Genomic DNA, 22444 nt, shown 5'->3' with positions numbered 1-22444 from the left:
CATGGTGTTATACCTCTCTCTTTCGGTGAAGTGGAGCAGTGCTCTTGCTGAATGGCACGGATTGCACTACGAACTATTGTACATTTTATATGTTTGTTTTTTTTAAAACTGTATTTTACTTTTTATAACGAACAAGCTGCGATGTCATGTTTCCAGTGCTTTGTTGTGTGTGCGTGAGGCGCGGGCGCGATCAAACAGCTGTCTTTGCCAGGGACTTGTCTCATCGTCATGGCAACGGTTCGTGGCCAGGTTAGATTACGTCAGGCCCTGCGTTCCATTCGGAAGGGCTCATCCCTATGCCCTAATCCCTTCAAAGGGTTTACCCTCCGGAGGGAGAGCTTCGAAGGGATGAAGGGTGTAGGGGTCAAAAATACTCCTTTTTTAGAACGCACTTCTGCGTCATCTTAACGAGACAGTCAAGGGGGATAGATAGCGCAAGCTGCGCCCTTTGTTTAACGTTAGTTTAGGCCTATATATTTATTTATTTTTGGTTTATCGCACCATAATGTATATTGTGTCTATGTATTTGAAACATTTGAATGGACTGATAAAGCTGTAAAGTATTTTTTTGAAGTACAGTGTCGTTTTGACCATAATAATGTACTAAATCTAACTCGTATAAATATTACAGTAGTAGCCTATAGAAAAATACTATACATTCATTTATAGGTAAAATCGAACTCCGAGCCTCCTGTACCCATTCTGTGATGACAAACAACTTCCCTGTGCAAAGGATCATGGGGGCCCGAAGTGTCCATCAGTTGTACCCTTCGAAATCCTTCATTCCGAAGGGCCCTTTAAAGTGGCCAGTTTTGAACACTTCGGTTTGGAACGACCCTTTAATATGGCGGCCATGATTGTTGCCGTTTGTTGGATGCTCAGACGACCAAACAAATGCAGATTAAACATGTTCAGTCTGGTAAAAACAGACTCCAACCAACGCCAACAGGGTTATCACACCTATCCAACAAACTCCAACAGACGAGTTTGTTGGCATTTTTTTGTGCGATGTGAACTGAAACAGCTGAAAACTACCCGTTAATGTCAAGCCCTGATTGTTACTAAGCCTGCCCTGGGTACACCAAAACTACCCGCATTTTTCTTTCCGTTGCCCTAACAGATTCCTGCAGTTAAGCTTGGATGTACATTTACATTCCAATAAATGTTATTGATGACATTTTGAGGAGGTGGAGTGCACAATAGACCCCTGTAGCGCGGCCTAAGCTTTTGTCCTTAATGGCATTTTTTTTCCTTACATTACTTTTACTTTTATACTTTAAGTAGTTTTTAAAACCAGTACTTGTACACTTTTACTTGAGTAAAAACCTTGAGTTGATACTTCAACTTCTACAGAAGTATTTTTAAACCCTAGTATCTATACTTCTACTTGAGTATTGAATGTGAATACTTTTGACACCAGTGCATGAGATCGACCAATAGCAAACCACAACCATACAAACAATTCCTGATGGAAAAAATCAAGTCCCACCCTACATTTTTTCTTGTTCGAGAAGCCATTATATAGAAGCTTGTTTCTGCCAAAGATATATATTCTGAAGCTTGAGACTTTTTTCTCAAGATTGCCAATTTACATTTCATAATTCTGACCTTTTTCTCAGCATTGTGAAATGTAAACTCGCAATTCTGAGAAAAAAAAATCCTCAGAATTTTGTATATTACACTTTATAACTTGCAATTGCAAGTTTTATCTTACAATTCTGACTTTATTTCTCATAACTGCGATATCCCGCAGTTTTGATTTTATAACTCGCAAACCACAACCATCCAATCAATTCCTGATGGAAAAATTCAAGTCTTTCAAGGAGTGAAAGAAGAGACTCGGGTGATGAAATCTTGTCACCACAAAATTTTTTTTTTTTTTTTTTGTTTTTTTATGGAATATTGCAGTATTTATTAAAAATGTTACCAGTGTACGTCATCATTATTTTTCTTTTTTAATTAATGCGTACTTATAATCTTTAATCAAAATAACTTCCTCTCCCTCTTGAAGTGGCATCTCTTTTCGTCTCTGATGACATGTTTACCGGCATGAGGGCGGGGCAACCTGTCACTCACATGAGATCGACCAATAGCAAACCACAACCATACAACCATCCAAACAATTTGTGATGGAAAAAAAATCAAGTCCCACCCAACATTTTTCTTGTTCGAAAAGCCATTTCACAAGGATATACTGTATATGGAAGCTTGTTTCCGCCAAGGATATATATTCCGAAGATTCTGACTTTTCTCTCAAAATTGCCAGTTTACATCTCTTGCCAGTTTACAATTCTGACTTTTTTCTCAGCATTGTGAGATATAAACTCGCAATTCTGAGAAAAAAGTCTTTTTTTCCCTTATATTGGACTTTATAAGGCCTCATTTACACTAGTGCATTTTTGTTTTAAAACAGTGTCTTTAAATGAAAATTATCCTTGTCTACACTGGCGTTTTCAGTGTTTCAGAAACTATCTCTGTCACCACAAAATCTTGTTTTTATGGAATTGTGCAGTATTTATTATAAACAGTATCTGTGCACATCATCATTATTAATTTTTAACTTGAAGTGACATCTCTTCTCTAATGACGTGTTTACTAGCACGAGGGCGTGGCAACCTGTCACTCACATGAGATCGACCAATAGCAAACCACAACCATACAAACAATTCCTGATGGAAAAAATCAAGTCCCACCCTACATTTTTTCTTGTTCGAGAAGCCATTATATAGAAGCTTGTTTCTGCCAAAGATATATATTCTGAAGCTTGAGACTTTTTTCTCAAGATTGCCAATTTACATCTCATAATTCTGACCTTTTTCTCAGCATTGTGAAATGTAAACTCGCAATTCTGAGAAAAAAAAATCCTCAGAATTTTGTATATTACACTTTATAACTTGCAATTGCAAGTTTTATCTTACAATTCTGACTTTATTTCTCATAACTGCGATATCCCGCAGTTTTGATTTTATAACTCGCAAACCACAACTATCCAATCAATTCCTGATGGAAAAATTCAAGTCTTTCAAGGAGTGAAAGAAGAGACTCGGGTGATGAAATCTTGTCACCACAAAATCTTGTTTTTTTTTTTTTTTTTTTTTATGGAATATTGCAGTATTTATTAAAAATGTTACCAGTGTACGTCATCATTATTTTTCTTTTTTAATTAATGCGTACTTATAATCTTTAATCAAAATAACTTCCTCTCCCTCTTGAAGTGGCATCTCTTTTCGTCTCTGATGACATGTTTACCGGCATGAGGGTGGGGCAACCTGTCACTCACATGAGATCGACCAATAGCAAACCACAACCATACAACCATCCAAACAATTTCTTATGGAAAAAAAATCAAGTCCCACCCAACATTTTTCTTGTTCGAAAAGCCATTTCACAAGGATATACTGTATATGGAAGCTTGTTTCCGCCAAGGATATATATTCCGAAGATTCTGACTTTTCTCTCAAAATTGCCAGTTTACATCTCTTGCCAGTTTACAATTCTGACTTTTTTCTCAGCATTGTGAGATATAAACTCGCAATTCTGAGAAAAAAGTCTTTTTTTTCCTTATATTGGACTTTATAAGGCCTCATTTACACTAGTGCATTTTTGTTTTAAAACAGTGTCTTTAAATGAAAACGATCCTTGTCTACACTGGCGTTTTCAGTGTTTCTCTGTCACCACAAAATCTTGTTTTTATGGAATTGTGCAGTATTTATTATAAACAGTATCTGTGCACATCATCATTATTAATTTTTAACTTGAAGTGACATCTCTTCTCTGATGACGTGTTTACTAGCACGAGGGCGTGGCAACCTGTCACTCACATGAGATCGACCAATAGCAAACCACAACCATACAAACTATCTCTGGCCAAAAACACATGTCACATGACCGTTCATGCACACTGGGCATGCACATACAAGTGTAAACAGTTGCCTCTTGTGCATATAGGCAGCTGCAGTATTAAAAAAATGCAGAGTTTAACTGCACAATGGCTGCTAAAAATGACAACAAAGCCAGCAAAGATTGCAGTTCAGTCTCCATGTTATTGTTTACACGATTGTCAAGGATACGCAGAGCGAATATGGGCAGCCATGCCATCATTTTCAAAATTCTCCGTTTTGGTCCGTTTACAATGAAACGCAACCATGCCGTTTTCAAACTAAACAGCGTTTTCGAAAGTCTCCATTTTCAAGGTTAAAAAAATGCCGGCGTAGTGTAAACGACATGCATAACTGTAGCAAAACTTATGCGTTTTAAAATTAAAACACACTAGTGTAAATGGGGCCTAACTAATATCTCACAAGTTTATATCTCACAATTCTGAGAATAGAAGTCAGAATTGCGAGAAAAATGTCAGAATTGCGTGTTTATATCTCGCAATTCTGACTTTATTTCTTGTAATTGCGAGTTAATATCCCGCAAATTTTGACTTTATAACTCGCAAACCACAACCATCCAACCATCCAATCAATTCCTGACATTTTTCTCACAATTGTCAGTTTATATCTCGCAATTCTGACTTTATTTTTCGCAATTGCAAGTTAATATCCCACAATTTTGAAAATCTTCAATAGATATACATAACAGGGAACTCTAGATGCGCAGGCTAATAGGTCCTTAACTCAACGTGCTCGTAATCACATCATTATCTATAGGACACAGATGATTGGTTCCTGCTCTATTAATAGCCAATGAACTTGCATGCTCAATCTTCAAATACATGAGTAGCAATTGTCTTAGCAGTGCAGCGCGCTTTCAGAAACCCTCCACCTTCCCCAGCTCCACCTGTATAGATTTGATATGGCTAATTCATGTACGCTATATTGTACAGCAGCAGCATGTCTTACTTGCTCACAGCATCGTGTTATGTGTGTATTGGCAGTAGCAAGTCCCGTCCTTGCTCTGCAGCAGCAGCAGAAGCGTAGCAGATCTCTTCCTCCAAGACCAAACATATCAACATTGTCATACCCATTACCATACCAAACACTCCGAGAGTTGTCATGACAGAACTTCCGTTTATAGCCGACTTTAATAAGTGCTCTTTCTGCAGAGAGAGGTTTAGGTGAATGTCATAAACCTGACGTCTTTTGTTCAGTTCTTACAATAATAGACCGAGATGTACAGGCAACAACGCATGATACAATTAAAACAAAACAAAACATAAAAGAAAAAAGAAAAAAAAGACAGGGAGAAGTATATCAGGACAATAAGTGCATATCAAGTCTATACAGTATTTCAAGTCTTTTGAAACTATACAAAATAAAATGGAAAAGCATCAACATTTTGCTAAAAGTTTCATTTTGTTTTCAACATAAGAAAGGACATGAAAGCAATAACAGAATTATTATTTTGGTGTGAACTACACCTTTAAATGAACGGTTTTTCAAATATGTTTACTGAAAATCAAACACGACACCACAGCGGTTGATCTCGATTTATGAGAATCAGTCCCTGCTTACATTGTGTCCACCCATCCGCTGAGAAGCAGAGAGAATACTGGTCCTCTGGTCCTGCAAGTGAACCTTACACAAAGAGCGAGCCACAAGCACAAACCCTTTTAATGCAAAATAAATCAAAAGTGACTTTGAGGTAGGGCTATAAATCAGAGGGTTTGGGTTGTGTACAGATGGGTGAGCCTAACACTCACTTTGAGAAGACACTCAGCATGTGTGTTTGAGTGTGTGTATAGGTATATTTATGTATGAGGGAGTGTAGCTGTACATACGTGTGACTGAATAAGTGTGTATGATCTTTTAGACCCCAAAGGGGTGAAACTTCTGGACATTTTGATGCTGCTGATTGTAATGTATAACAAGTTTCTACCTTACAGCAATGCAGCCAATGTGTGTGTCTGTCCTTGGAAACGTGTTTGTGTTTAGACTGTGGACAAAGTTTGTTTGGACTATATTCTGCAAAAAACTGCTACTGTGTTATTTATGATTGCAATGATTCCTTATAAGGTTTTGGCTGCTAACATGATTTAATAAACCTATTAAATACCTAATGGTAATAACATTTTATAAATGTTTAGCCATTTCATACCACTAACTAAAAAGTAACTAAAAGTGCCAACAGTATTACCATATTTGCCCTGCCATGTATTCTGGTATATGAATAAAGTATATGAATATGGTAATAATTCAGGATCTACAGGTAAGTGTACATCAAAGCATCATGGTAGTTTTTATATCTGATTTCATTACTGCACTGAGGTACCATCACAGTACTTTTTGTAGGGTACCTGCAAGTATGAAAAATACAATAAATAATAATATTAAAAAAAAAAAAGTTTTGGAGAAGATAGTTTATTTATGCTTTGCAGCACAGTATATCTCACTTTCTCACTATTTGAAAGATTGCTGGGCATATTCAACATTGCACCATCACAGAAATTAAAGAGTTAGTTCACCCAGATGTACACGTAGATACTGAATAATTACCATATTCATAATATACTATAGTATTTACTTGGTATTCCACCATATTTCAAAAAATACATGGCAGGGTAAACATGGTCATACCTTTGGGACATTTTTAGCACTCTTGTAATGGATAAACATTCATAAAATATTACTATCTTCAGGTGTTTAATAAATCCATCAAATCATGCTAACAGCAAAAAGCCTTATAAGGAATAATTTAAGTCATAAATAACACAGTAGCAGATTTGAACAGAATATTGTCCAAACAAGATTTGTCCACAGTCTAAACACAAATGCATTTCAAAACGCACATGCACAAGCATGAATCAGTTGCATATTTTAGCCATGTTGGTACCTAGTCCAAATACCAAAGGTATTTTTGGTTATTGTCTAAAGTGATATAGAATGACTTACTTTGGCTGCTCCGATCTGCTCTTTCCGGAATCTTTCCAAGGGTGTGATTAGAACATCATCTGCATTCTGTATCTGCAATCAATCAAGCATATAAATGTAAGGTTTTTCATGAGAAAACACTCTTCATTAAACTACATTAACTTCTGTGAAGTTCACAGCTTTAATTAAAGTTAGAAGGTTCATGCAGCATTAACGCCGAAGGCTGAGAATTTTAAAAAGCTCACCATTATGAGCAAATTTGTGGTGTGAGTTTACATTTCTGCAGCAGGCTTGTGAGAACATTCACACCAACACTTCAGAAGAGCAGTAATGATTAGTGTGATAGAATTTCATTCATCAGTATTCATTTAATGAGAATTCCAGAGAAGACTGCAGCAGTTCACTCCACGGACTATTAAAATGAGGAAAATGAGCAATAATACAGACATCGTGAATTCGAGCAATAAAGAAATAAGAAAATGGCTTTTGTTTTAAACGGGCCATGAAACACACCGGTATTGTCAGAGCTGAGAGAAATATGGCCATCAATGACCAGAGAATGAGTTTTACGTGCGCAGATACCGTAGGCATGCGTTTGAAAGCTGAAATATGGATCTGTACTGTATATCTGTGTTTGCTGTGGGTATCATAGCGTAAGCGTACCCTCGAAAAGACCCTCGCAGCAGACTCACACTCTTTCCAGCCTCACGGAGATAACAAGTGATTGCGTCCGTCACATTTACAATAATGATGCCGCTATGCTGTTCTGAGTATTTGCAAGGGCTCTGCAAGGTACAGTAGTTGATAGGATATTGTAGGTTGTTGCTAGTGCATTGCTAGGGTGTTGTGTGGATGGTCACTCAGGCTTTAACAGGATGTTGCTAGGTGGATGCTATGGCTGCTGGCATGTTGACATAGCTAGAATGTTGTGAGGCAGTTGCTAATGTGTTTTGGGTGGTTGCCGGGGTGTCTTAGGTGGTTGCTAGGGTGTTGTTACTACGTGGTTGTCATAGTATTCTGACTGGTTGCTAGGGAATAGCTAGAATGTCATGAGGTGGTTGCTAAGGCACTCAAGAATTCACAGGTTTTGCAAGAATGTTGCTTGGTTGTTGCTATGGTGCTTCGAGTGGTTGCTGGCATGTTGTAAGTAAATGGCTGACAGGGTGTTGCTAGGATGTTGCTAGGGTGTTGTTACTTGGTGGTTGTCATGGTGTTCTGACTTGTTGCTAAGGAATAGCTTGGGATGTTGTGAGGTGTTTGGTAATGTATTTTGGGTGGTTACTAAGGCATTGCTAGTGTGCTGCTAGGGGTCACTAAGGGTGATGCTAGGATGTTGTAAGGTGGTTGCTAGGGTGTTCTCTGGATGGTCAATCAGGCTTTGCAAGGATGTTGCTAGGTGGATGCTATGGCTGCTGGCATGTTGACAGGGCATAGCTAGGATGTTGTGAGGCAGTTGCTAATGTATTCTGGGTTGTTGCTAGGGTGTTGTTACTAGGTGGTTGTCATAGTATTCTGAGTGGTTGCTAGGGATTAGCTAGAATGCCAAGAGGCGGTTGCTAAGGCACTTAAGAATTCTCAGGTTTTGCAAAAAATGTCACTAGGTTGTTGCTATGGTGCTTTGGGTGGTTGCTATCATGATTAAACTGGCTGACGGTGTTGCTAGGATGTTATGAGGCAGGTGCTAGAGCGTCTCAGATCATTGCTTAGGTGTTGTTACTAGGTGGTTGTCATGGTGTTCTGAGTGGTTGCTAGGGAATAGCTAGGGATGTTGTGAGATGATTGTTAATGTATTTTGGGTGGTTACTAAGGCATTGCTAGTGTGCTGCTAGGGTGTTCTGGGTGGTTGCCAAGGTGATGCTAAGATTTTGTAAGGTGGTTGCTAGGGTGTTCTCTGGATGGTCACTCATGCTTTGTAAGGATGTAGCTCTGTGGTTGCTATGGTGCTCTTGGTGGTTGCTAGTATGTTCTAAATGATTGACAATACATTGCTAGAATGTTGTAAGGCGGTTGATAAGGGGTTCTTTTGATAGTTACTCAGGCTTTGCAAGGATGTTGCTATGTGGTTGCTATGGTGCTCTGGGTGGTTGCTAGCATGAGGGGTTCTTTTGATAGTTACTCAGGGTCTAATTCACTAAAGGTCAATGGTGCCTTTGCACATGGGTGATGAATTATGACACATTGGAGTAGGCATGATTATCTTCCTGTAGTGCTCTCTGTTGGACCAGGTCTGAATCAGCCTACTTCGAAACATACTCCTTATTTCAACAAGCATGTCACGGAGGGGGTTGGGAGTGCTGTCCATGATGTTGTCCAGCAGCTTGGACATCATTCTCTTCTCTACACCCTCCAGATGGTTCCGGCCTTCTCCAATGAAAAAAAGCCTGCTTTCTTGATGAGGCTTGTTCATCTCCTTGTTACTCCCAGAGCCCCAGCACACTACAGTGCAGAACAAGGTAGGCTGAAAGAACATGTGCAGCTACACACATTGAAAAACTTTCTCAAGAAGTACATACAGCTTAGGCCCTGCTTATAGATGAAGTGTCTCAGTGCTGTTTGTTCATTCAAGTCATCAGTGTTAATCACATTTATTATCATATTATATTGTATTATTCTACAGCCCGAGACGTTGGGAAGGCTCCAGCATCCCCGCAAACCCTATAAGACAAGTGGTTTGAAGAATGGATGTTTATTATATTATATTTAATTATTCATCTCTAAATATAAAAAAATGAAACAATTTAGTGTAAATGTAAAAAAGCACATAATAATATATAAGCTGCATCAAAGCAGCAAATATACTACGTTTTTTTTTTTTTTTTTTTTTTAAATGGCACACACTGCTTACACAATCTTGCTTCAAGTAAATTTTTTGCAGTAGATTTTTTTGCAGTGCATTGCAACTGCCATTGAGATAAATGGGAATGCTAACGAATAGCTCTCTCTCCAGGTATTATAAACCTCCTTGCCCAAAAACATGCAAACATATTAGGTCAGGATGCACATCTGTGTATGTGGAGCAGACCTGCCGTGGTGGTGTGACATGACACTCGGTTTGATTAACAGAGTTATTCTGCGCCGTGAGGGTGTGTGATAAAGCTATAACACAGCACATAATACCTGGTCTAATTTTAGAGAGACCTTTCTCCTCCACCATCTCTGGAGAGTGTCTCCCTCCACCCATAAATCAAGAGAATTGTTTTCATTGTCTCCAAAACCCCCTGAAACACACGGTCACCCTCACCTTTGCCTGACAAAGGCACACAAACCTCATCTACATCCAAATGCTTTGTGATTAACCGCAAACCCCAAACCCTGTACCAATTCTATCCGTTTCTCATTTCATTCCTTTGTTTTTATTTCAATTTAGGAAGCATCGCTTCATTGGTATTCAAAGACGGAGCCTTGAGCCTTGAACAAAGAATTCTGAAAGCATAACTTTATCAAAAGAATTACTGGTTGGATTAATATTCCAACACAAGGGAAGAACTGCGATGCGAGCGTCAACCCTGCGGCTAGCAGAGACGATAATGGCTAAATGTGGCTAACTGGAAAGCAACTCAATAAATACTCAAATTTCCAGCTCATTCCCTGATTATTATTTTATGACTGATGAATAAAGCATGTGTATTTGGAACTCTGAATAATTTGTCTGGCCCAAACAGGTCTATGTGTGTGTGTCTTCCTAGGATAATGCTTAGATTTGAAAGGGATCAGATCTATATGATTTTAATGCATGAGCTGAATCGACACCTTGGCTGCAATTTATTACCCGTTTGGAGTGGAACGTCCTCACGGCTGATTTCACACCGCCTTAACTTCCCTAGCAGTAGACCAAAACATCCTGCGATGCAGTGCTCAGACACTGTGACTAATCTGAATCAGAATAACTTGATATCAACAGTGAAGGTTTTCATTGCATTTTTTCCTCTGTAGTTGTGGAGGCAGTTCTCAGAACACTTGACCTTTGGAATTCATTTCGGGATGAGCTGCCATAATCAGCCTTATCTGGAATGGCCTGTCTTCTTGACAGGGCCTTTGAAGAGGGTCTCACCTGTAGGGATCATGTCACTGGAGACATCAAAAAAGGGCTTAAATCAAAAATAATTGCTGTTTCATGCAGCAAGTTTATGTAAAACATACATGCAAAGCAAGCTTTTATATTCCACTCATTGGAACTGTTTAATGTACCAAAATAAATCATGCACAAAGGCATAAATATAATGCTTAAAGAACAGAATGTAGGATGTATGTGAAAACTATGTGGGAAAAAAAAAAAACATCTAAAGAAAAAAGTGCACAGGAAAACAGTGCATCTGTGAATAAAAATAGATGGGCGATACTTTATGGCTGGATGCCACAGTATTATTCAGATAGGTGTTTCGTTTCCAACATGCACTGTAAGCAGTAGACCAATCACAACAGACTGGGCCATCTGACCAATAAAAGCAGAGTAATCTCTCAGAAAGGAGGGGTTTAGAAAGACAGAATCTTCAAACAAACTGTTTTTAGACTCTTTGAGAAATGAGGTGATATGCAATGTATATTATGAGAAAATTAAAGTGTTTTTTGACCTTGGATGCATGTAAACCTATTGTAGGAGAACTGCAAAATAAAATTAGGAACATTCAAAACAGTATATTAGGGCAGTGGTTCTCAACTCCAGTCCTCGGGACCCACTGCTCTGCACATTTTGTATGTATCCCTTATTTAACACACCTGATTTAGATCATCAGCTCATTAGGAGAGTCTGCATGAACTGAATTGAGTGTGTCATATAAGAGAGACATACAAAATGTGCAGAGCAGTGGGTCCCGAGGACTGGAGTTGAGAAACACTGTATTAGGGTAACTTTAAAACATATAAATTTATGTTCTAAACAACATGGTTGAAATAAATATATGTTCCAAATAAAAAAAAATAATAATAATATAAAAAAAAAAATCAATATATTTTGTGTATAACTCATATACATTTAAAAGTATGTGTACTACTGTACTTTTAGATATACATACAAACGCGTCTGGAACAAGAACAAACTCATTTCCTACTTTTTTCCAATACATTCTTATGTCAGTGTATACATTCTCAAGTGTTAAAGAAGCTATAAGTGAATTTGTATCTAAGATTTTCTTACCAGTTACACTTAATTTAAGTGTAAACCAAAAAAAACGTTTATTTAATAACCAATTACTTCAAGAAATGTATTTATTAATCAACATTCTAATAAAACATAAAAATTGCACGTAAGGCAATTTACTCACAGTTCTTTTTTTTTTTTTTTTTTAACAGCTCCTCTCTAGTTTTCTAGCTGACTAATGAGCTATGGACACTGAATAGCTTCTGTGGTAGAAATATTGATTGAGTGATTACATGAGAGATGATATATTTCAGTAAGTTGTACCATTTCTTTCAACAGACCTTCTAATGTTCATTCATGTTTATTTCATGCTATAACTACTAGTTTTTATCCAAAACGACAAATGTGGAAAACAAGTGATCCACATATATAACAAGTTGCACATTCTGATGCATCACTCATGTCTTATACTCTTATACTAATACTCCAAGTTAGGATTTTGTATGAGCAATGGTAATAATGATAATGATACTTGTCTTAGTAAACACAACTAGATATGTGAGTTGAGGTGGATAAACAAGTATACATTTTAAATGAACACTAAAGACATCATGCTTTCTTTGAAATCCACTGTCCAATAGTGTCGTAGTCAAGAAAACCACCTAAACCGAGACCAAGACAAGACCAAGACTTTGTGGGGTTGAGGCCAAGACCAAGACCAAGGCTAGGAGAGACCGAGCCAAGACCAAATTTGATTTTTTTTGTTACTGTTGTGTCGGGTCAGAAATCAAATTAGAAATAAATTATTGATTGCATTTGAAGCAGGAAGTTTTACATCCAATTAAATGAATGATGTAAAAAAAAAAAAATAATAATAATAAAGCACAAAATCCTGAGTCCTCTTAGTGTGAGACTGAGACAAGACCAAGACCTTCAAAAAATAGTCTTGAGACCAAGACCTGTCTCGAGTTCTACAACACAACTGAACAATACATTAAACTGTTCATAACTGTTTATAATAAATCATAACTTTTCTTTAATAATATTATAAAAAACTCATCAACTCTTTCAAGTTACTCATAAAAACTTTTCATAAGAGATCAAAGCAAATGCCCACAAGGAACAAAAGCACCTGGTTCATTCCGGGCATTTGAGAGCAGTCTGCTGTGATCTATATATGACTCTAATTGGTGTCAGTGAGGTTGACTGCAAAAATTTGCTTTGAGCTGAAAACTCAATGTCTGCTGAACTCATTTGGATAGTGTTCAACAGATCTTGCAGCACACATACTGCCTATAAACCGAACAAAGGGAAATCCATTTGGGCTCTGTAGCTCTACCCGTAAGGTATTCACAAGCAAGGTACATCTAATTTCTATGATGAACTTATATTGATTTTCCACGACAGCATTTTCTAACATATCAATTAAGTTGCGCTTATGCTAACTGCGCTCTCAGCGAGACACAAATCTCACGAGCCGTTCTACCACCTCAGGTGCTGATGCAGCCTAATACCTGCTTCCCGGACAAACCCTCACATCCTTCACGCGCTGGATACTTGGGGCGACAGTCTGCGGACAGAGTAGATGAGCAGATAAGAGATGTTTTTTTCTCCTCACGACCGTGAAGCTGCCTCATTCAAGGTAATGCAAGTTGCACTCAAACTCATCACTGGTGAAGAGTGTTTTATTTTGCCCAAAATAGTCCAATTTCATAAATGGGATGATGTTAAATCAGAGAACTGTGGCTGGTAGCTTCCCTCTGGTCCAAAAAGGTAGGTATTCCATTAAATTCCTGATGGATCTTTTACTTGTTCAAGAAATTCTGGCACAAAAATGATTTGTGAATAACTTAAATACACTACTGGTCAAAAGTTTGGAATTAATATATTAGGGCTGTCAAATGATTAATCGCGATTAATCGCATACAAAATAAAAGTTTGAGTTTGCATAATATATGTGTGAGTAATGTGTGTAAATAATATGTATATATAAATACACACAAATTAATGTATATATTTAAGAGAAATATCTTATTTATGTACAAAAAATGTATTTATATAGAATATAAATTATATAAAAATATAAATAAATACATATACTTGTAAATATTTCTCAAATATATACATGGATATGTTTGTATTTATATATACAAAATAATTACACAGTACACCCACATATATTAGGCAAACTCAGACTTTTATTTTTTATGCGATTAATCATGATTAATCGTTTGACAGCCCTATATATATATATATATATATATATATATATATATATATATTTTTTTTTTTTATGTTTTTGAAAGAATAAAATAAAGATGTAATATATAAATGCTGTCCTTTTGAACTTTTTATTCATCAAAGAAACCTGAAAGAAAATGTCATGATTCCACAAAATATATTAAGCAGCAAAAACTATTTTCAACATTGATAATAATATTATTATCATCAATAATACCAATAATATACACTCACCGCCACTTTATTAGGTACTGTAACGCAAACATCTAATCAGCCAATCACATGGCAGCAACTCAATTGCATTTAGGCATGTGGACATGGTCAAGACAATCTGCTGAAGTTCGAACTGAGCATCAGAATGGGGAAGAAAGGTGATTTAAAGGTGGCACTGTTGTTGGTGGCAGATGGGCTGGTCTGAGTATTTCAGAAACTGCTGATCTACTGGGATTTTCACGCACAACCATCTCTAGGGTTTACAGAGAATGGTCCGAAAAAGAGAAAATATCCAGTGAGCGGCAGTTCTTTTAGCCTGAGGTCAGAGGATAATGGCCAGACTGGTTCGAGCTAATAGAAAAGCAATAATAACTCAAATAACCTCATTACAACCAAGGTCTGCAGAAGAGCATCTCTGAATGCACAACACGTTGAACCTTGAATCATGTCAATATGGACCAAAATCACTGAGGAATGTTTCCAGCAACTTGATGAATCTAAGCCACAAAGAATTAAGTCAGTTCTGAAGACAAAAAGGGTCCAACCCAGTAATAGGTACCTATATATAATAACTGGCCGGTGAGTGTATATATTATTTACCAATAATAATTGAGCACCAAATCATCATATTAGAATGCTTTCTAAAAGATTACAGTAATGGTTGTAATGGCTTTGCCATCAGAGGATTAAGTAAAAAAATATATTCTATTAGAACCCTAACCCTAAAAGTTATAATATTTTACATCATTAGTGATTTTACTGTATTTTTGATCAAATTAAACATAAAAAAATCCAATCTTAATTATTCCAAACTTTTGACTGGTAGTGTATAGACTTTATCCTTCAAGCTGTGTCCCCTCTGTACCCCCCCACCCCTCCCCTCATAGTTGTGAGAGGCATACAATGTCTTTTATTCAAAGACACATTTGTCTTAGTTACTGTAAACTCAAATAAACTTCCCTGTTGTCTGGTTCTGGCTGTAGGGCAATGATTTCGTCTTGAGTCCTGGAGTTACATTATAGTTTAGTGCATGTGTGTCTCACCATAAATGCCCTCTTGAGTCCCATTAACAAACTCTGTAAACCTTGGAAACAATCACTTCTTTTCTGTCTGTGTACCCTCCCTGTAGTCACGCTCGATGTGACATTCCATAAGACTGGCCTCAGCATACTGTGTGCCCACATTGCGGAACGCAATCACAGCAAGGATAAACAAAAGCACCAGGAGATTGGACAGCTCACCACGTCTAGCCTAAACCAGGTTACAGTTTGCATAAACTCAGAGATAGTACTGCATACTGGAACTTTGGGGGTTGATCTAATTTTTATGCATGATAATTTGCATGACAATTAAGGATATTTTCTTCACAGCTTCTCATTACTGCACTGCAAAATAAAATAAATAAATAAATATATATTATTTAAACTGTAAATTAGGGGAGATCATTTTTCGAACACAAAAAAACTACAGTTAGACACTTACTCCCATATGCTCATTAAATCTCTCTCTACGTTTCATGTAGTGACAAATATGTTAAGAAAAACTACTTATAATATTTAACAAAATATGAGGTATAAAAGTAGTTAAGCCAGTTATTTATATCTTCTGCTGTAGTGTGTCTGTACTAGGAAATATCAGTTTACATTCCTAAACATTCCTTTAGCCATTAATTGTAATAATCCAGTGAGATTTGTGTATGCACAAGGAGTCTGACAACAGCCAGTGTGCTCTACACAGAGATCTGATCTCAGCATCATCGAGTCCATCTGGGATTACATGAAGAAACAGATAAAACTGAGACAGACTAAATCCAGAAGAACTGTGGCAATGTCTCCAAGACGCTTGAAGAAACCTAACTTCAAAGCTACCTGAAAAACAATGCGCAAGTGTACCAAGAACAAAAGCTGTTTTAAACGCAAAGGGTGGTCACAATCAAATATTGATTTGATTTAGTTAATAGAAGTTAATTGAAATAAAAACTATATAGGACATCATTTTTTTCAGACTCCTTGTGCATACAAAAATCTCACTGGATTATTACAATTAATGGCAAAAGGAATGTGAACTGATATTTCCTAGTAATGACACACTACAGAAAAAGATAACTGGCTTAAAACCTTTTTTTTTTAGGGAATGAAAATACTAACATGCCTAAGACTTTTTCATAGTACCGTGTGTGTGTATGTGTGTACCCAAACAACCATGCGATCTTGTTCCTAAATGGCAACGATTCGGCTATGTCTATTAAACCTTTGACAAGTATGATCACAGCGAACATTCAAATCTGCGTTGTCGGCGCTGCCGCTGACCCAGAGAGAGCAGTTGTCATGTATGCAAGGTATGAAACAGCTTCACAAACAGTCTTTTCAAACACACATGTGATTCAAATGATCACAGAAGTACTGGGATAAAAGTTTATAGTTCAGATATAAACACTGGTGTCTTACTGGTGTTAAAAATGTATCTGTCATTGAATCATTCATATATATATATATATATATATATATATATATATATATGTGTATGTGTGTGTGTGTGTATATATATATATATATATATATATATATATATATATATATATATATATATAAAAAGGGGTGTAGCAGTTCAAATTACTCACAGTTCAGTTTTTGGTTTTGGTATGGCTCAGTATGTGCTATGTTAAAGGTGCCATTGAATTGAATTTACCTCGGCATAGTTGAAAAACAAGAGTTCAGTACATGGAAATGACATACAGTGAGTCTCAAACTCCATTGTTTCCTCCTTCTATAAATCTCATTTGTTTAAAAGACCTCCGAAGAACAGGTGAATCTCAACGCAACACCGACTGTTACGTAACAGTCGGGGTGTACGCCCCCAATATTTGCATATGCCAGCCCATGTTCCCAACATTATGAAAGGCTTTACACAAGGGCAGCCAGGATTAACATCTGGATCTGTGCACAGCTGAATCAACAGACTAGGTAAGCAAGCAAGAACAATGGCAGAAAAATGGCAGATGGAGCGATAATAACTGACATGATTCATGATAACATGATATTTTTAGTGATATTTGTAAATTGTCTTTCTAAATGTTTCGTTAGCATGTTGCTAATGTACTGTTAAATGTGGTTAAAGTTACCATCGTTTATTACTGTATTCACGGAGACAAGAGTCATCGCCATTTCATTTTTAAACACTTGCATTCTGTATAACTCATAAACACAACTTCATTCTTTATAAATCTCTCCAATAGTGTAGCATTAGCCGTTAGCCACAGAGCACTATCAAACTCATTCAGAATCAAATGTAAACATCCAAATAAACACTGTACTTATGCGATTAGACATGCTGCATGATGAACACTTTGTAAAGATCCATTTTGAGGGTTATATTAGCTGTGTGAACTTTGTTTATGCAATGATAGAGTCGAGCACTCTGGTGGGGCGGTGAGCGCAAGCAATTAAAGGGGCCGCAGCCTAAATCGGCGCATTTCTAATTATGCCCCAAAATAGGCAGTTAAAAAAAATTAATTAAAAAAAATCTATGCGGTATTTTGAGCTGAAACTTCACAGACACATTCAGGGGACACCTTAGACTTATATTACATCTTGTAAAAAAACGTTCAATGGCACCTTTAAGGGAAAAAAGGACTACTGTCAAATAATAATAAAAAATAAATAAATAAATAATCAAACTACATGCAATATCACATAAATACAATAGAGCAAAAATACAAATAAAATAAAAGGTGCTTTTCAGGTTATTTAGGTATCAGGTACACAAGCAAAAGTAATCAAATGTAAAAAAGCATTGCTTATAATCTTTACTGTATAAATTAAATAAAGTTACAAAAGCTATTCAGTCAAGAACTGTGAGTGATGTCCTTGTCTTTCATTGTTTTATTAACATTAAAAGCACAGATTATTAGGCTGCTATCACTTTAAGACATGATGCACAGATCGAAAATACTCATACTGATACACATGCGTTGTCTTTCTCGACTTTACGTACTAGCCAACATGGGCATGCTGACATTATTTGTGTTTGAATTTGTCCGTTCAAGTACAAGAAAAGTCAATATTTGGCGCTGTCTGAGACACGGCTTTCTGAGTGCGCGCTTCAGATGAGCAAATCTTCTCACAGCGTACGCAAGTAATCTTTAGTTTAGTTTAAACACAGATAGCAATGTGAGCTATGCAGGTATCAGTGATGACGACGTAAATGTATGATCATATTACAACATACAGCACTCCTATTGAACAAAGGTTACAAAGTGAGACTGTTTTTGTATATTGGGAAATCAGAATGCATATCCATTGACAGAAACATACATTAGCCGAACTCTGTCTGTCTGTTTTACGCATTGTTATTTTCAACAAACCATATTATAGATGTGTTGCCAGATTTAAGAAGAACCGTGGTGCAAGTGCGTGCTGAACCGTGGGTGGAGAACCATGCGGTTCGTTTTTTTTACATAGAACCGTTGCACCCCTAATATATATATATATATATATATATATATATATATATATATATTTATATACTGAACACACAGACACACTGTATTTCATGAGATTTACCCCAGCACAGCTTTAGCACTTGGCTGCATTCACAGGAACACAGATGAACTTCAATATACTGTAACTGCATGTCAAACCTAAGCTCATGAAAAAGTACCTTTGAATGCAAATCACGTCAAGTCGAAGCTTAATATGAGGGTATAATAAGCTGTGAGTGGTTTAGGGCAGAATGTAAGCATAAATGTTAGTGAGTTCCCTGTAACTCAAGATTACATGAATGATCACAGCTGAGCCCCTGTCTTCTTAATAGCCTTAATATAAGATGGGATGTAAAAGCATGCTTTGAGCTGTCTAAAACACAAAACAAGCTAAGAGGAACAGTGTTGAGCAAGTGAGGAAATTACTAAACAGGGTGCAGGCTGAAGATAACCACACCTGGCTAGACTGACAAAAAGGGAACTAAATTTCACTGCTTTCACAACATTATCGGCTCTAAGGACAGATTTGTTCTGGAAAAGCTTCAAGAGGATTTCCCTAAGGATATGATCACCTTTAAAGAAAGCACCACAACATCAGGCCCCTGGCCCCTGAATACCATCAGAAGTCAGCGGCCTTGAACAATCTCCAACTATGCAGAGCACAAAACAGTTTCTCTCTCTTTCACACACACACACACACACACACACACAAGCTTTCCATCTCTCTTTCTGCTGTCTCACACCGAGGGAATTAAACCAGACTTCTCTTTAAAACGGTGGAATTTGATAAGTCTGTGCTCCGCAATAACACACTTGGGTGGCTGACACACACACACACACTCGGATAGACACACACACACGGATACCGATTTCTTCTGTGGCTTTGAGCCAAGCAAACCATCATGACGGTAATAAAACCTTCATGCCTGTCTAGTGGCAATAACCCAACTTCACCATTCAAATCATTCCAAAACTTCCTTAAATTAGTACTGGCACCAAAATATAAATTTTAGTTAATAAACCACTCCAACAGGAAGTGACACTAATATGAGACACATGTATCTGTGAGGCAGTGAGCAAAAGCAGCTTCTTATCGCTCAGTGTCTTTTCTATTTTGGGATGTTGATTGACTCCAGATGTGACAAGGGGACGCGGGGGGTTGGAGGACAGAGGATTTTGTTTCAATTTCTCGTCTGTGAAAGCACACACTCACAAAGCCGCCAAAGAAATTTGATGTGGACTTCTGAGTTTGCTTTGAGTTTATTTGTCAACTCACTCAACCATCCATTCACACACCATTTCAGGTTTTCATACTGTACATAAACTACCGTTCAAAAGTTTGGGGTCAGTAAGATTTTTTTTTTTTTAAAGAAATTAATACTTTTATTCGGAAAGGATGCATTAAATTGATCAAAAGTGAAGACATTTATAATGTTGCAACATATTTCTATTTCAAATAAATCCTGAAAAAAATATTAAGCAGCACAATTGTATATAAAACATTGATATTAATCAGAAATGTTTCTTGAGAAGCAAATCAGCATATTAGAATGACTTCTAAAGGATCATGTGACACTGAACAGTGCAGTAATGATGCTAAAAATTCAGCTTCGATCACATGAATAAATTACATTTTACAATATATTTGCATAGCTATTTTGATTATGACAGCTATTTTTAATATTACAGTTACTACTGTATTTTTGATTAAACAAATGCAGCCTTGGTGAGCAGAAGAGACATCTTTCAAAAACATTAAAAAGTCATACCTACCCCAAACATTTGAACGGTAGTGTATATCAAAAAATAATTTATGTACAATTCTAGTGGTTGCCAGGGTGTTGCTATTCAGTAGTCAAAGTGTTCTAAGTGGTTTAGAATGTTACTATTGGTTAGCTATCATGTTCTGGAGGCATATTAGTGCATGTTTTTTAATCAATAGGCTGTTTTAGCTGGTCACTAAGGGGTTGCTAGGTGGTTTTTAACTCCCTCGGGTCGGCGGTCACGCCGGCGTGATCACCGCGTTTTTTTTCTAACCAGTGTGAAAGAGACTCAAAATACTCTGTCAATGTTGCACATACAATTAAGAGTTATACACCATTTTAATCTGTGGAATATCTTCTTTTATTTGTGTACACTCAGGGTAACAACAAAATGTTGTGCTTTTTGTAAAATAAAGAAAACTAACATGATGCGTGATCTCTCGTCTCCCTCTGAACGAACTCCAATCTGATAGTTCTCAGAAAATGAACTGTAACTTAGTGAATACTAATCACAAAAAAATTAGACTTGTGTCTAAAAAAAACGTTGAAATGTCAGGTTTTAAATCGTGTAAGTCAAATTGAAATCAAATATTCTGTGTTTATTTAATCTGTATGAAAACAGAGCCATGTCAGAAGTCTTTGATTCAGCTCATTATCCGCTAATGCGGCCACGCCCACGGAGGAGTGCTATTCAGACGCAAATTCAGTCAATACATGCATACATCATCTCAATCGTGTATTTATTGTCTTGAAAAGTGTTTTGAATAGCCATAGTTTGCAATCTCTGGCCTCTGTTAGTTCGGTTATTTCCTGGATTGCCTATTCTTCTTTAGCAGGCATTTGTGGACAAAAGGGGCAGAGCGCCCTCCGGCTGCAAGTATGAATTGAAAACACAGTATCCAGCACTCATAGTAATGACAATAAATCCTGAATAAATATTACTCCTCTGTATAGAAAATTGACAAACATATGAGAATCCATCAATATTTCTCCAAATGTGCATGCTTTTAAGCTAAAAGCCTATATGAAATGCCATAGAGGTAACATAACTGTTCAGACACTTTGCATCACAGAAATACATTATATTTTAAAGAATATAATAGAATACCATTATTTTAAATTGTAATAATATTTCACAGTATTGCTGTTTTTTCTGTATGTTTGATATACACCATCACAGAGGGTTTTTTTCACAGCCTACCTGACTGAAAGGCCTCATTAATATGCAAGTCATTTCAGGTCATTATTATGTGATTCTTTTGTCTTCTCAGGTGAGATTCACCCATTATACATGAGGATTCACGCCTCCACGCATACTGTGTTTCTTGACCAAAGATGTTTTAGAAAATTTAAATCTCTCTATTGTTTTATATGAACAAGCAGGCAGCATAATTTTTACCTCATTTTGAAGCAAAAACTCTAGTCTACAACCTCAAATACCCAGAAGTCCTGTGAACAAAGATTTAATATATATTTTTTGGCTTTATTTCAGTGACTTAAGTTTTTTGTTTTTCTCAATAACCACGCATAAACGTTATTCCTTCAAAAACACAAACATGTACATACATGTTCCTCGCATATTATGGTAGCCTAGTTTGTTCTGAATACAGTGTAATGACACTTTTTCCATTAATATGTTTATGAACAACTGAAAAAAGCACAAATGTCAGGGCATGTCAAAACTTCTCCAGGGTCCCAAAAATCCTCAGACCCCTGAGGGTTAAGGTGTTCTAGGTGGTTGCTAAGATGTTGCTAGGTGGCTGCTAGGCTGGTCTAGGTGGTTGCTAAGGCACTACTAGGTAGTTTCTTGGGATTTCTGGGTGGTTGCTTAGATGTTGCTAGACTGTTCCATGTG

General features: G+C 36.9%; 1 protein-coding gene across 6 annotated transcripts in view; it reads right to left on the bottom strand.

The window, feature by feature from the left end:
- LOC125254769 (rho GTPase-activating protein 42) overlaps positions 1–22444 on the bottom strand; it is a 186378-nt gene that overhangs the window by 89432 nt on the left and 74502 nt on the right. For all 6 annotated transcript variants that reach the window (XM_048169571.1, XM_048169572.1, XM_048169575.1 and 3 more), the window contains exon 4: positions 6837–6908. In XM_048169571.1, the coding sequence (XP_048025528.1) occupies positions 6837–6908 (72 nt within the window). The remainder of the gene's footprint in view (positions 1–6836; positions 6909–22444) is intronic.

This window comes from Megalobrama amblycephala, linkage group LG19 (assembly GCF_018812025.1).
Source record: "Megalobrama amblycephala isolate DHTTF-2021 linkage group LG19, ASM1881202v1, whole genome shotgun sequence".
Taxonomy (NCBI): domain Eukaryota; kingdom Metazoa; phylum Chordata; class Actinopteri; order Cypriniformes; family Xenocyprididae; genus Megalobrama; species Megalobrama amblycephala.
Note: the sequence above shows the minus strand (reverse complement) of the source record. Positions and strands in the feature narration are given on the sequence as shown.